This window comes from Sinohyriopsis cumingii, chromosome 4 (assembly GCF_028554795.1).
Source record: "Sinohyriopsis cumingii isolate HCF-2022 chromosome 4, ASM2855479v2, whole genome shotgun sequence".
NCBI classification, from domain to species: domain Eukaryota; kingdom Metazoa; phylum Mollusca; class Bivalvia; order Unionida; family Unionidae; genus Sinohyriopsis; species Sinohyriopsis cumingii.
The window spans coordinates 138,638,857-138,655,017 of record NC_142964.1 but is presented as its reverse complement, the minus strand read 5'-3'; the positions used below and the strand labels follow the sequence as shown (position 1 = coordinate 138,655,017).

Below are 16,161 nucleotides of genomic sequence, written 5' to 3'. Positions count from 1 at the left end.
GTATTTAAGATTTTACATGTAGATTGACAATCAGTTCCTCCCCACGCAGGTCAATTAATCGTCCTATGTGGTCTGTGAGTTTGAAATTGATACGTGACAAATACTGATTATGTGTACGTAGATAAACAGGATTGGTTGGCTCTTGCACGATCAAATCACCAGGGGGAACTTGTGGTGTGAACGTGTATAAGATATATCCTTGTTGAGCCTGATTTGATTTTCCGAGATCTATTTGATAGCTGCCATCGATTACGTCACAAACAAGATTGACTACCATTATCGATTTTATATTAACGATTCCCGGAGATACATATCTACCGCCGCCGCATGGATCATTATTATATCTAAGAACAGTTGCTGGTGGGGCTATTTTTTTCCACACAGCTGGTATTTCAGGAAAGTTTTTCGCGATAAGATCATTGAGTGATCTTATCAATTCGCCGGTTTCAAATCCTGGCAATATGAACGTTGGTATATCCGCGTCAGTTATTTTATAATGATCAGTAAATAATTGTTTAACTGTTATATGAGGTTCGGCATTATAAATAACACTACCACCAGTAAACGCAGACTGTCTTGGAGTGTTGATAGTAAGTGACAGAGTAATAATTGTATTAATATAATTAAGATCTGATATAACATGGTTTAAATGTTGTATTGTTCAATAATCTGTTGTCTTGTATTTTCTGAATAAAGATGTGTTATATCAAAAAATAAATTTCGTAGATTACCGAATACACGTTCATACGCGGACTTAATTGTACTGGAAAATAAACCAATAAATCCTTCACTGACAAACGCTTTTTCATTACTAACATAGTGCATACTACTTCCTACCATCATAGGAAGTTTTGTGCCATCAGGTGCAGTAAATACAGCTCTAACACCACCTATATAGTAATTTGTTAGAGTCCATGGGTATTTGCTTTGATATTCTGGAGTTATTATAAACTTTGTTTCATCTGTGATAAAATCATTTAACTTCGGTTCTGGTGGTCCATGATATTCTGGCGCAATATCAGGCCAACCTAGTACGGATCTTATCGTGGACTGATTAATATCAACGACGTGATCAGGCGAGTTTATTTCGATTGCAGAAGACAGCGTCGGCTCATGAACGTTAATTGATATTTTTTTATTCTTTTCCGGTTATTGATTTTATTATACGCGCAAATTCATCATTGATTTGTTCAATCTCATAACCACCAGTGGGTATTCCAACAACAACCCAGTCAGGTGTTCCATCGGGTTTATTCTTGTTAGCAAATACAAGCGAATTATTTGCTGGTGAACCATTAAATGATCTCGATCTGATATTTGGCCAACTGTGGTATACTCGTAATTGCGCTAGTGCAATTTCTTTTACTGGAATTGCAGTTGGAAAATTGATGTCAAATTCAGGATTAATCGAGCTTACCGAGATCATCGTGGTCTTGTGTGGAGTTGTGTTCGTCACGATCTGCTGGAGTAATTCCGTCATTATTAATACTCGTACCTTTAACAGCACTGTTATATATTTTAATCATCTCTGAAAACTCAAAATCAGAGATAATTCCATCGCTGAGGCTTGCTTATAACAACGAAGATAACTTCGAGCATGCGACCGTCACTGTATGTAATTTTATCATGTAATCGGATAATTTTTCATTCGTGCAAGTACATATTTTTTTGGCAATGATATTGAGCACACCTGCAATCGTTGTTGTAACTGAAATACAAATAGTTACAGCTACTGGTGCCATCATTGTCATTGTTGATAATATCACACCGGTTCCAGCAACAACAGCGGATACTGAATAAACGATCACGTCGACGATAACTAGTCGTCGTCGATATTTCTTTACTTTTACTGTATATTGTTCGACTCGATCTTTCAACGCTGCCTGCCATTCACGCGCTTGATTGTGCCTAAAGTTTTAAACGTCGATTGAGGTACTTATTATATTTTATGCAGTAACCAATTGAAGTGTTTCAGCTACAAATTCTAGACACCACCAGTAAGATGTTGCGGTTAATTTCTTATCAGCTGCTTCCAGAATAAATATTTCTTCGTTTCCGCTATTTAATATAACAGATACAACCCGGAAAACTTATCAGTTGAATGACGCCATGGATACGTTGTACATATTTCAAATCTTGCAGCACTGAACACAGACAGCCTGTACACGCCAGTGACTGTTGTGGTATATTTGATAGTTTTATTTTGCTGCGACCATGTTGCGAATCCAGATGATACTGTGTATACGATGTTGGTAATATGCCCGGGAGTAACCACGCCGAGAATTTTAATCAAACTGGTTTTATTAACGATCTCAGGAATCCCCGCTACGATGTTTTGCTGTGTTTGTTTGATCGTGTCGATGTTCGTCTTGATATCAACGAGTTTTACGTCAACGGTCAACGGATTACCAAAACATTCCTCTGCGGTTTCATTAATTTTTCTAAAGTTTCTGCGAAGATTTGTGAACGCGTTTACGTGAACGTCATACTCGGCCCGCAACGTGGATAATTTACCATCTACGGTGTTGTAGTTAACGTCAACGTATTTTGTTTGTTGCCGCGTCTTCGTCGGATGTTGGATCTCTCAAAACTACTATCTTATTCCCGTTCATACTGAGTTCTCCCGTCATTGTGTCACCGGTATTTTTCACGCGATTAGCAACACTTGCTATAATTTGATCTCTGATGGATGTAAACGATACAGTTGAATCCCTGATTTTTCCGCTGTCAGTAAACACAGGGATATTATCCATAACTGCACCGAGTACTCGTCGAATTATATCATTCCATTTAAAATTGCTGGTTTTTAGTTTACCTTATCGATCCTGAAAAATAACAACCTCATCTGGGTCAACTCCAGCCAGGTTCATAATATCAGCGAGTTCATCTTTAGTCGCGTACTTCGACAGATCAATGTCATCGGACTTTTTCTTAACTGTAGAAGAAGATCTTCTTCCGTAAATATCAACCATTATATAAGATTTAAGATCTAAGATCTGTTTAAAACGAACTGGTTGCTTGTATAATCATGCACGACTTTATGTGGTGGCTTGGCTGATTTTGATATAGCGTTAAGTACATTAATTACTTCACGGCCGCATATTGGCGGATCTGTCATTGTTTGTGTGGGTAGCGTCGAATACCAAACTTGCGCGTGATGTGGTGCAACATACTTGATAAACTCACGCGGTGGAGCTAACCCGTATGAATCAAAATAAACGATTCTACGTGGATCAACCGCGTATGATACCCAAAGAGTACCAGGTCCTGAATTGGAGTCAAGATTAATGATACCTGTTTCGAATTCATTCGGTTGTTTCGGTAATTGATCTCGCATAAAAACACCTCTGAAGTTTTTTTTTTTATTTTTAATCGTTTAGCAGCATCAAGTAAATCAAAATCTGATGCTGGAGCATCTAACGAAGTGATCCTGGAAGCCTCAGACCTCTTCCCCAACGAGATCCTGGTAATCTTAGGCCGCGTCCCTTCTTTTTATATCCATTTCCTGTTGCTTTCTTTAGAGCCATTCCAGCAGCTGTTCCAACAGCACCTAACGCGGCTGCTTTTGCTACGGCTGGAGCGGCAGCAGCTATTAACGCTGGTATTGCTGCAAGAAGTGGAAAAATACCACCGGTTTTAACTGAGTCCTTAATCGCACACGCAGAGAGATTAAGTTTGACGCCTGGTTTGATTGTTTTGCGCCGTTGAAATGTTTAAGTTATAATGATAATTTATTTTGACCACCCGTGATCTGATCTCGCTTTAGTGATATTTTCATTCAGCAGTTTTTTGCTGAATTTGATTGAAGGTTTTTAATCTGACCAGGAGTCAGACTGACACTAACGTGATGATATGGCATTTTATGATAAATACTTGCCACGCTCCAAATAATGATTAAAGATTTTCCACTGGTGCATCAACGACCCTCATTCGACCACTACCACCTTCAAGTGACATGGCTTTATCGCTGATTATAACCGCGATTGCTCTGTAATCAACACCACCTGTATTTAACGTTGCTTTAAGATGTATATCAACGACAGATTGTTTTGATAGATCAAGATGCTCCAGTGAAAAATAATAAATCGGATACAAAGTTCTGAAATCATATTGTGATATTTGCAACTCAGTATCTACATTTTGATCACGTCCCATGAATGACATCAAACGATGATATACACGTCCTATATGATTTTGTTCATAATTTAGTTGTAAATTTTCTGTTGGTTCTTGTTGTCCGTTTATCCGTAAAGAAACATCTGTGATACCTAGTTTATCAAATATCATATGAGAATGAGTTTGTGAGTTTAAACGATCATGATTCCAAAACGCAATAAAAATATGCCGTAGTGCAGAAACACCTTGTTGTGATGCTATATGCCATGTAAACTGACCGTTAACGTCATTTTGTATATTATCTGTGCTTGTTGTTAACCATGACAACAAGGATTTACCACCTGTGTCCATGAAAGAAATCATTTTTTGCTCTTCTGCGATTGTTGGAGTCATTACCGGCATCCACAGTGAAAGTTTCGATAATACTACTTTACCAGCATCACCAATAGGTCTCCACAGAGCATCATTATCATCACCTTTTCTTGCAAAAACAACCGTGTGTCTAGCTCCAAAAATAACCTTTTTAATATTCCTACAAAATCCAAAAATATCCGATAGTGGAATTGTACATGAAAAACTTCTATTGGCTCCTAGCAACATATTTTTACGCGTTGCAAATCTCAAGTTGAAATCTGGGTTAGCACAATGAACCAGTGGCCACACATCAACATCAGCGTTATTGGCATTGTTTCTTGGTCGTCTTATATTATACGGATCGCTTTCAGGGTTACCAGAATTATCTTTTATAAACAGCATTGTGGGACCTGCTGATCTTGTATAATCATCAGAATATCTTCCTAGACCAATTACTGTTGTAGCAACGTCGACATCTTTCTGAATTGATTCAATATTTTTTCCATCGATCATATATGTGGCGCTATCAAATAATGCCATGATCCCGTTGTTGACAAAACCAACTTTTACTGCATCTGCGTAATTAGTATCATCCGTTTTTACAATTGTACCTTCTACCTCAATAAAAGCCTCAGCCGGTAGAAAATATCTACTTGTGTCATGAACTTGTAGTTCAATTCTTCCACGTTGATCTGGCATTCGTGCGTCATAAGAATAAAACTGATAATCACGTACCGATTCATCTTTAATGACAGGTGCTTCCATGTCAAATGATGTGACAGATATGCGCTTGAACATTTTATTGTAATTATTTTCGTCTAACACGTTGATTACCGCGTTCAGGAAATTCCACTTCGGGAAGTTTCACTTCCTGATATCAAACTTTAGATATTATTCCTTGGTTCACCGAGTCCTTGATCTGCTAACGCTACCAGTTTTTGATTTGCAACTAGATTTATTTTTTTTTTTCTGACATCTGCGGACATAATTTCAGTACTTGGTAATTTTACTGGTTGTTGTTTTCGTCTTATTAATCGTACTAGTCTATCTTTGATCGCCGAGAAACCTTATCAGCAACATTGACAATTGCACCAGGAGTCTTTTCACGAACAATATCAATAGCTTTCATCGATAAGTGTTTTGCAATAGGCGCTGCTTTGGGGGCTAACCTTGTAAATAATCCCTGAATAACATCACCAAGTCCATCTCCGTAAATTGCTCTATAGATTGGTAATCGTGAGTTTACCGCTCTGACCTGTACGGATTTACGATGATTATTGTGTACGATCATCTTATTTTATTTACTATTTATCTAATCTCGGTGACTAATCATCAACGACCTCATCAATAAGTTCCCGGTAAACACTGATATCCATGATGCCGCCGCGAAATAAGCGCTGGCAAATATCAGCTGCTTCATTGGTTATTTCTGGTGAATTATTTCCTGCACGTTTTTCCCCTATGAGAACTTCTAACCGTGACACGTCATTGAGGATATTATCGGGACAAACAAAATTATTTCCCACTGTATTCAGGGAAGAAAGACCACTTCCAGTAGCGTCAAAAGAATCATCGCCAGGATCTCTTTTTTAACCAGTGAACGTAATTTCTCCTGTTGTTTAGTTTCTATATCTCTGAATATTTCTTCTCTTTGTTTCCATTCTTCTTCTACTTTTTGCTTCATTTCTTTTGCCATCTGTTTCCTTTTCTCTCTAGATGGTTTCAACATCATCTCTTTCTGCGGTGAAGAAGATTGTTGTTGTTCTATTTGTTGCAGAGGTGGAGGAAGTTGATATGAAGGTTCCTGCTGGGAGAGTTGTTCTTGTTCTAGTTGTTTTATTTTCTCTCTATAAAGTCTTTTTACTTCTTTATCAAGATTTTTATATTCTAGATCTCTGGCTTGTTTTTTGTTTCTATATACGCGCTATATCCATTTGATAAGATTATCATCACTTATTTTTTCATGACGGGGTTTTAAGATGTCAGATTTATTAAATATACCAAATAATATTGTTTCGGGTAAATTTTTCTCTTTTAGTATTTCTAATATCTTCGACAAACCCTTTCCTAAATCTTGCAATCAATTCTAAGTTTTCTTCTATTGGTTTGGGTTCAAGTGCAAGTTCTTTTCTCACGTCGGCGACTTCAGTACGAAGTTTTCCAATATCTTCAAGTATTTCTTCATCGACAGGTGGAGGTTGAGCCGCAGCTATATTAGCTGGAAGATCTCGTAAAATCTTTTTTGTTTGTTTGGTTCTTCTTGCTATTTTTTCAGTCTGCGCTGCAGTTTGTTCTAATACTGGAAAAATACCCTCTTTCCTCTTCTCATCTTCCTCCGCAATATCTCCACATATAGTTTTTTCAACAGCCGCTGCAGCTGTCTTAGTAGCTGCAGTGACGTGCTTAAATAGTTTTTTAGTGTCTTCTTCGTACTCAACTTGTGCTTCCTGCTGCGCTTGTAGTTTTTTTCTAAATGAATCTCTAACAGGAAGAAATTTTTTGATTGCTTCTAATCGTTCTCGAGCTTTCCTTGCAGTATGAGATTCCGGATGTACCATTTTATTATAACATAATGATTTAATTATAGCAGCAGAGGGTTCGGGACTTCAGGTTGGTTCGTTTTTTGTAATATACTCGCCATCGACAAGTTTTTAGTTGGAGAAATAACGTGGACTAACCCCAAGAGGGACTCTTGGAGGAACACTCTTTGAGAGAGCCTCTGTAGTTAGCTATTTTGATTTTTAAAGTTATTAATGCTTTTTTTTAGGAAGGCTTATTTCGGTTTTTGGACGCTTCCAAAGTCAGTCTGTTCGCCCCCTCTGCTGCTATGGCATGCATATAATAACATCTGGAGATTTTACAAAATTAGCAGAGACCAGTCTCTGGATTAATTTGTAGAAATGTGCTATGTGCACAAAGTTACATACAAACATATTATTATATTTTGTCCCATTATGATTACAGCTGAAATTTTACGTTTCGGACCACACCAAACACTATCCATCCCGTCAAATCATTTTTTCGCACGTCTCATTTCATTATGAGAATGTATAATACCGATCTTGAATGCATGATCCCTAGATAATTATTTATGTCTACTATGGAGAACTTGAAGTTGAAATAATCGTTTAAAATCGTGCGAATAAAATAAAGGTTTTTTATTTTTTTAAATAATATTCTAGCACGTAATCTATATATGCTTTGTTTCAAGTGAAATAATACACGAGTTAGTCAAAATGACGTCAATGCAAAATATATATGCAATCGTAGTTCTAAAACTAATCAAGTCAAAAATATTTAAAGCGAGTAAAGACCAGCTTCTCTCGCAAGTAACTCGTTCGACCCTGTTCATAAACTCTGCTACTGACAGGATTAAACTCATATGGGTCAAAAAGTATTTATGAAGACGACCAACATCGCAACCCTCACTTCCCTTCCACATTCCATTTCATTCCATGTTCAAGTAATCCTATTCTTGTTCTTTCGCTATCTGAAAGTTGAGGTTCGGATCAGGTTTTTCCCAGTTGTAATACGTGTAGACTGGGGCAAAGTTATGCGACGTCTCAGCATTAGCGTTTTCAGCATTCACATTTACTCCTCCCATTGCGCTTTCGGCCATCACTGGTTTCGCTGGAATATTTAAATTTAATTGTAATTACGAAAGAGGAAGATTTATCTTTGCAACTATGGTTACAAAGGTAATGCATTTCATCGAGATTAAGACTATTTTGTAGCTTGCAAAGTAATGAGACATTTGATCTTAGGAATAATCAAGATGACAATGGGCTAGAAGAAAGGGGCTAATAGACCCTTTCTATGGAGCGCAGCGCCTTCCAACCCTTTCACCGTCCTCCATACTCCGACCCAATGGGTAACGCGTCAAAGTTATTTTATTTTATTTTTGTCACCACACCTTCCCACTGGACCGTAAATGCAAGAACAACAGCACGACGAATTCATTACGGGTCTGGTATGACTGTAAAAATTACTCGAGCCACGATACTCGCGGGAAACTGTCAGCGGCTCGTCTGACGATATGTAGTAGTACAAGTTGCAGCTTGACCAATATTTGTAGGTTCAAACGACAAAGGTCAACTTTGTCTTCGGATTCGGCCTCGGATGACATGGAAATTCGCATTGGTTACATCTGTGGTTTCAAAGACGAGATATTACTGGCTCATGATGAACCCTGACGCTTGCCTTTACCGAAAGTTGCAAGGAAAAGGAGACTCAAAGTTCCACGACAACGAGTCTACTGCGCTAATTGTTGAAGCAATTACTTTTGGTTTGTTATGGTTTGGATCTTTAGCTCCTTGAACGGATAAGATCTACTCGCGCACAGCGAGCAATAGTAGCCGGGCGACGCTTCAAAAAGCGTTCATTGATTACACTGGACAACAAATTTTTACAAAAGTCATGTTACTGAAATAAAATTAGTCAATTCTTATCAATTTTTATGTGCTGAACACGAATATGACAGTCAAATTGCAAAATTGGCTCTAGTTTTTTTGTAATCTGCAAGAAATTAATGTTTACATAACGAAATGCATTCCAATAGTAAAAGGTCAACTGTAATAGCCTACCTATAAAAAATCAAGTCATTGACTACATCTTAGATTTCTTCGCCTGTCTCTTGTACAGCTGTTCGGGAGCATCTCTGAGGAGTGTCCAGCAGTAGTCAGCCAGCATTGTAGTGGACCATTTTCCCTGGTATCTTTGTTCCATTGTTGCGATATCTTGATGAAAACGTTCGCCGTGTTCATCACTAACAATACCACAGTTGCTAGGAAAGAAATCCAAATGGGAATGAAGGAAGTGAATCTTTAGAGACATATTGCAGCCAAGTTTCTTATACTTCATCAACATGTCTTCTACTAGTTCCTTATAGTTTTCTGCCCTAACATTTCCGAGGAAGTTTGTAGAAACTAGGCGAAAAGCATTCCATGCTTGTTTCGCGTCACCTTCCAGCAAGTTGTTGAACCGGTCATCTTTGAAAAGCTCTCGAATCTGAGGACCCACAAAAACTCCCTCTTTAATCTTTGCTTCGCTGAGTCGAGGGAATTTTTCATGCAGGTATCGGAATGCTGGCAAAGTCCGGTCAATGGCTTTCACGAAGTTCTTCATCAAACCTAGTTTGATGTGAAGGGGTGGTCGCAAGATTTTCTGAGCCTCAACCAGAGCTGGGTGTTGGATATTCTTCTCTCCAATGGCTACATTCTGCCTGTGAGTCCATTCCTTCCTCATGTAGTGCATTTCCCTTGCTCGGCTATCCCACTCGCATAAGAAACACATGTATTTTGTATATCCTTGCTGCAGTCCCATTAAAAGGGCAACTACCTTCAAATCACCACAGAGGTGCCAGCTGTACTTGTTATACTCAATGGAATTCAGTAGCTGCCTTAAGTTATCGTATGTCTCTTTCATGTGGACAGCATACGCTACTGGAATAGATGGAAGAATGTTTCCATTGTGCAAAAGCACAGCCTTGAGACTCAGTTTCGAAGAGTCCACAAATAGTCTCCATTCTTGTGGGTCATGAGTGATTTTTAAAGCATTCATGAGGCCCTCAATATCGGAACAGAATATCAGATTACTTTCCTTTCTGAAGAAAGGCTCCAATTGCTGGTGGCGCTTTCGATATGCAGTAATTGTGACATCTTCTTCTAGAAGATTCCATTGTTGGAGTCTTGATCCTAGCAATTCTGCCTTGTTCTTTGATAAGTCCAAATCACGAATCAGGTCATTTAGTTCTTCCTGTGTTATTCTGTGTGGGGTTGATGATGCACCACAGTGAAAATCTGGATCACTGCATGCTGATGGACCAGGAGAAGAACAGGTCGACTCACCTTTGTCTTCGTCAGATGAATCAAGAGAATATTCTGCTGGAGGTTCTGGAATAGGAAGTCCCTCACCATGTGGAACTGGTCTCAATGCAGACGGAATGTTTGGGTAGACTATTCTCGACTTCTTTCGCTTCGTTATTCCGCCAGAAAGAGGAGGAACCAAGCAGAAGTAACAGTCATTTAGGTGGTTGCTTGGCTCTCTCCACACCATTGGGACTGCAAACGGCATTGATGACCTTTTGCAATTCAACCACTGTGAAAGCTGTGTTGTACATGTAGCACAGCATATATGCGGAGCCCAAGGCTTGTCTTGGTCACCAACCTTGCATCCGAAGTAAAGATGATATGCCTTCTTCACTTAAGAATTGATACTTTTCTTCTGGTTGGCAAATGTCACTTCCCCACAAATATAGCAAAAATTGTCCGCGGTATTAACACACTTTCGAGGCATTACTGTTCTTTATTGTACGTAAATGGATAAAATAATAAGTTTTATGTAACAGTAGCTTGAACTGTCTCGCACAACGTCTAAAATATTTTAAATGCTGAACCTATCTGATTGGGCTTTATATAGTACACTGCTTACGTCAGCTTCAGCAGCCGCCTGGCATTAGTATAATAGGCCTACACATGTATAGTACACTGCTGACGTCAACTTACTTCAGCAGCCGCATGGCATTAGTATTGCATTGCATCAGAAAATGATGCAATCAACTGTGGATGATGTGAGCATGATGGTATTATGCAATGTTACATCATTATTCCGGATGTTGCTGCAGTCCTACTGGAGAAATTTACACAGTGAAACATAGAAAATGAGGTATATGAATATCTTCAAAACGAGAGCCAATACAAATTTTTCACGGTTATATTCGTGTTCGGCACACCAAAATACTACAGATTAGGGCCTTTTCAAGTCAGTAATGATTTCACTGTTGACCAGTGTTATCAGTGAGCCAAATGTCTGCTTTGTCGAACCTCAGACATCACGACATGATGCTCCTCATACCAGGATATTTTTTAAGATTTCCAAGGGCACTAGGAAGAGATTGCCTGTGGGTTTTTTAATTTTAAATACATTCTATTCCTTATCACTACCATCGTTGCACTGCGTAAATCCAATCAACCAATCAAAAAACCATCGTTATTTGGATAATTTGAGGTGACATGCCACTGTCAATGATCTATAGCACTTTTGTTACTTTGAGGTTTGTCAGGATACTCACGATGTCCTGCTCTCAGAAGAACGTCCCGAATCGCTCGCCTTGCGTCGTGTTCTCATCTTGCAGATACTGTTAATCAGCATCAGGCATGACGAATGTTTGTCGATCTTTTCATTTGGTTGTGTCTGGAGCTGTTCGCGACTTTCCTCCTCATTTTCATTCTCTAAGACTTACCGCATGAAGGCATTGTATCTGTCGAGCTCGTGTTACCTAGTTTAGTTGTCGACCAGATATCCCATCTGGTTTTGTATGGTCTTTTTAAGTCACTGGAGCTCTGGTAAAGACATCTTTTGTTTGTAACATGTCCTTTCGTAATGTTAGGTTCCCTTCCAGTATCATGTAGCATGTAACATGTTCACTAAGGCCAGGTTGCCATAGTGGCAAAATACCTGAATCTGACCAATATTACAATCGCAAAGTATCTCACAAACATGCACGCACTAAGGAGTACGTGTGTTCCCATGATGAAGACCCCCTCTACAAAAGAGATGAAGTGTTAAGAGCGACAGCAAAAACGTAGTTGGCCTTTTGTGCATGCGCCTCTACGTCATCTAGATTGTACTACCCAATATTGAAGATGACAGGTTTCGTACTGCGCTTTACTAATGCTAAATGCTGTCCACGCTTTTCCAAAGAACCCATTACACGATCATCTTTAAATAACCTGTTGCAGCAAGGTTTCTAGTTCGACCTTTTCGAAATCCTTTCTCATAGCCAGTTTCAGCATAGTATCAGCCTATACCCCACCATCCGCTCGAACAATATATACTAATGACGGAGATTGGTTTAAACGGGTCCAGATAATTATATCGTCCACCTGGGGGAGCGGTTTTACGATCGGCTACTGAGCATCTAGGGTATACTAATAATCTATATATATTATCACTGATTGCTCAGCTGCTAAAGCCCTGAGAAAAAGAAAGATTAGGTCTTAGAGCACACTTATTCCGGCCACCATTCAAAAAGAAAATGATCGGGCACTAATGCAGAAAAATTATTATTTCCCCAGTGCTCTTATGGAGAAGGTCAAATTGATCTGGGTTTTTTCTTCTTTCTTTTTACTGCAAGGATCTCGATAGCTTTGAAAAGTGTCTGCATGCATGCAAACAGTATCATCCCGACACAAAGAGAAAGGAATAATGTCCATGTTTAAGCATGCTACACTTTTTCAAAGGACCAAGCAAGGTTTGACCTCCAGGTCAAAAAATATTAATTGAAGGAGGCTTACGACTTGGAGCAAGGCAACGGCAATCGATAGGCTGTCTTGTAAAATACTAATCACAAAGAATATTATCAGGATATTGTCACATATAGAAGACAACGTAGATAAGGCTTAGCCGTAAAGCGTGATGACAAGAAGCATGCCTTTACCGTGGAGGAGACCTACGACGCAAATCTAAGCGACAATATGCAATAGCTTTGCAAGAGTTTGTCAGGAAATAAACTAACACAAAGCCTACCACTAAGACATCGACACGGGTATAGCACTCATCCCATCACAACTGCGAGATAATAGTTAAAAGCAAACGAATGACAGTTAAAACTTTAATAAGCTGAAAGCGTACCAAAATATACAGAAAAAAATACAATCTATCCTGTTCATCATTATTTTGGATACCCTATCATATTTTTGCACGCATATACTAAACTTAGGCGAAGGATAGGATGTCACGGCATATGTGATAAAGAACAGTGAACTATAACGAAGTGCTCCACCAGTTACCTTTATGGATGAATTAAAGCTGTTCAATTTGGCCAAAATGTAAACATAATTGTTGGAGACGTCAAAAGGAGAACGAACCAGATCTTTCTACTCGCCTTAAGGATATGTTTGAGACTTTTCCGACTGTAGGAATTTTTGCACGATGGATATTAAGATCCAGTACATCTCCTACAGCCCTAAAGGTTATTGGTTCCGTAATAACTCAATAAAAAAAATCTTACCGAATTTTTATATCAACCGGTTAAATTATGTACACTAGGCAGACAGTTTTCTGCTATCACCATGATAATGTCCTCCGCATAACAAATACGTACGCACTAACTGTGGTCGGCGTTGTCAGGAGGTACAAAGATGCCGATCGGCTGACCCACTAGAAGATCACATAGATCACCAATATTTTGATCCAAATCTACAAACAGTAATCTATAAAACGGCTTTCCATGCTTTTATGCGTCCTGTGGGCCTTGGGGCCTCTGGTGGGGGACTTGAGGTTAAGTGTGTTCTAGAGAGGAAATGCCCCTTACAATTTTTCTCCCCTGGGGTTGTAGGCTAAATTAGGGATATCGTAAATATCGGTATATTACCCCCTCTCCCATCTGCTTCTGGACTTGAACAACTGTAAATGTTAGGTAGAATATTAGGTCTAAACTTCTTGCATAAAACCCTTATGGATACTTAGCTTGTACTTACGGATATTGTCTGGAAATTGTTCTGACGGCGGTAGCATTCCCTGCCCGACCACCCCGTAGACATTCTCGGCAGAGGGGATCCCATACATCTGAGCAACCGTTACGAGGGGGATACTGCCAATGGTCACCTCCATCGGTACGTAAAGGTCAAATGATGGACCCGATGGGTCCACAATAATCTGAAATAAAATGATTTGCCACATGAAAATTTGCGCGCACAGTTTTCAGCTGCTACGTGAACGAACTATATTGATCTCATGGCCAGCGTCATCAGATATATATTCTATCTGACAGCTATCGATATTTTCAAACATTGACCTTAACATTTTGTATTTTTCCCCAGTGGTATGTAGAATCTCCTCTTCGTAGTGAAACATTGCATGGAACATATGAATGACCCATTTTTTTAAATGTGAAATATGTTTCTTCCATTTGTCACTTTGCAATTGGAACATAAGTTATAATTTTGATCATCACCATAATGGATATAACAGAATATTTAGATCAGTCGAATTTTAGATAGTACGAATACAATAGCAATGTTCTTAAAAACATATCGTGATATTGTATGAGTTTTCATAAATTCTTCTTGTTTTTGTTTGTAATCACTGCGGTTATTCAGCTCCGTCCCTGGGCAGTATGTCAAGAAAGATAAACAAGCACATAAAAGTACAATGATATCATGTGCAACATGATGATACTAATCGACGATAAATATTGCTCTCATAGGCTAACTACAAAGTAATGAGAGTCTCATTGGAGTGTATTATTAAGCAGTTAGTAGATTTGTACTTAGATGGTAAATCATATACTTATTGGTAGGGTTAGGGTTAAGGCAAATCATATACTTACTGGTAAACACGACGAATTTTTGTTAGGATCAAGCTCATGCCAACAAAATGTTTTGACCTATGTCAGTATTAAGATAGTTTGTCGATGACCTGTCGGTAGTGAAAGGGGATACCGTAGCCTCAATGGGAATTAACATTACAGACCCCCCCCCGGGACACTATAGCCTCAATGGAAATTTAACATGGAGAAAAATCGTGGGACACTATAGCCTCAATGGAAATTTAACATGGAGAAAAATCGTGGGACCATATAGCCTCAAGGGAATTTAACATGGAGAAAAATTGTGGGACCATATAGCCTCAAGGGAATTTAACATGGAGAAAAAGGGGACTGTATAGCGTCAAAAGGAATTTAAACAGGGTGGGACTGTATAGCGTCAAGGGAAATTGAACATGGGATTTTTTTTTTAAATTTTTTTTTAAAAAAGGGGTAGGCAATCGAAGATCATTCTCTTTTCGAGAAATGTGGGTGGCCCTGAAAAGGGCCTTTGGTTTTCTTCTGCTTCTAATTTCTTCTTTTTCTCCACCAACTTCTTATTTTCTCTCCTACACTCTTTCTCTTCTTTTCTTTCTTTTTTTTCTCCTCCTCTTCTTTCTTCTTCTCCTCCTCTTCTTTCTTCCTCTTCTCGTTTTCTTCTTCTTTTTCAATTTTTTCATTCCATTCTCTTATTCTTATCCTTTCCTCTTCATCCTCCTTCTCCTCCTTTATTTCTTTCATCACACCACTTATCATGTCCTTTGCTTTTCTTAAGTTATTAATCTCCATCTTTACTCGATGGGGACTATAGGAATAGTGGTCTTCATTTAGTCTCACTAGCATTTGTTCCATCATGCCCAAATTGTCTAGGACGTCTTGCAATGTTTGCATTTTATCCAGGTAGTTTGAAGCCATCTTCTCTGTAGAATGGTTTGAACGACGAATACTGTGGGTTGTTATACGAAAAGCGCGGACGTGATGGAAAAATCCCCTAAGACATAAAATTGATCTTACTTAGATCATGACCAAACAACGCGCGGACGTGAAGGAAAACATCCCCTACTTTTCTCATTTCATATGATCTACTATCCACATACGTGAACCATCAATAAAGAAACCCCAAATCTACTATTTGCACACGCAAATCATTATAACTAAATCCATAATCTACTATCCACACAATCGTACGTGAGCGTTTACAAAACCCGTACTATACTCTCCACATACGCTAAGAAACAATAAACAAACCCATAATCTACTATTCACACAAACGTACGTGAGCGCTTACAAACACAAACACACAAATACATACCCTCACACAAAAAAGAGTCAGTGTTTATATTCACACTACTCTACCTACACACATTGGCAAATTGATAGTTATT

General features: G+C 38.7%; 1 protein-coding gene across 3 annotated transcripts in view; it reads right to left on the bottom strand.

Moving 5' to 3' along the window:
• Nucleotides 1–7,613: 7,613 nt before the first annotated feature.
• Nucleotides 7,614–16,161, bottom strand: part of LOC149802176 (arrestin domain-containing protein 3-like) — a 34,654-nt gene continuing 26,106 nt past the window's right edge. For all 3 annotated transcript variants that reach the window (XM_089956588.1, XM_089956590.1, XM_089956589.1), the window contains 2 exons: nucleotides 13,950–14,127; nucleotides 7,614–8,100 (listed from right to left, as the gene is read on the bottom strand). In XM_089956588.1, the coding sequence (XP_089812714.1) occupies nucleotides 7,940–8,100; nucleotides 13,950–14,127 (339 nt within the window). In that variant the 3' untranslated portion in view covers nucleotides 7,614–7,939. The remainder of the gene's footprint in view (nucleotides 8,101–13,949; nucleotides 14,128–16,161) is intronic.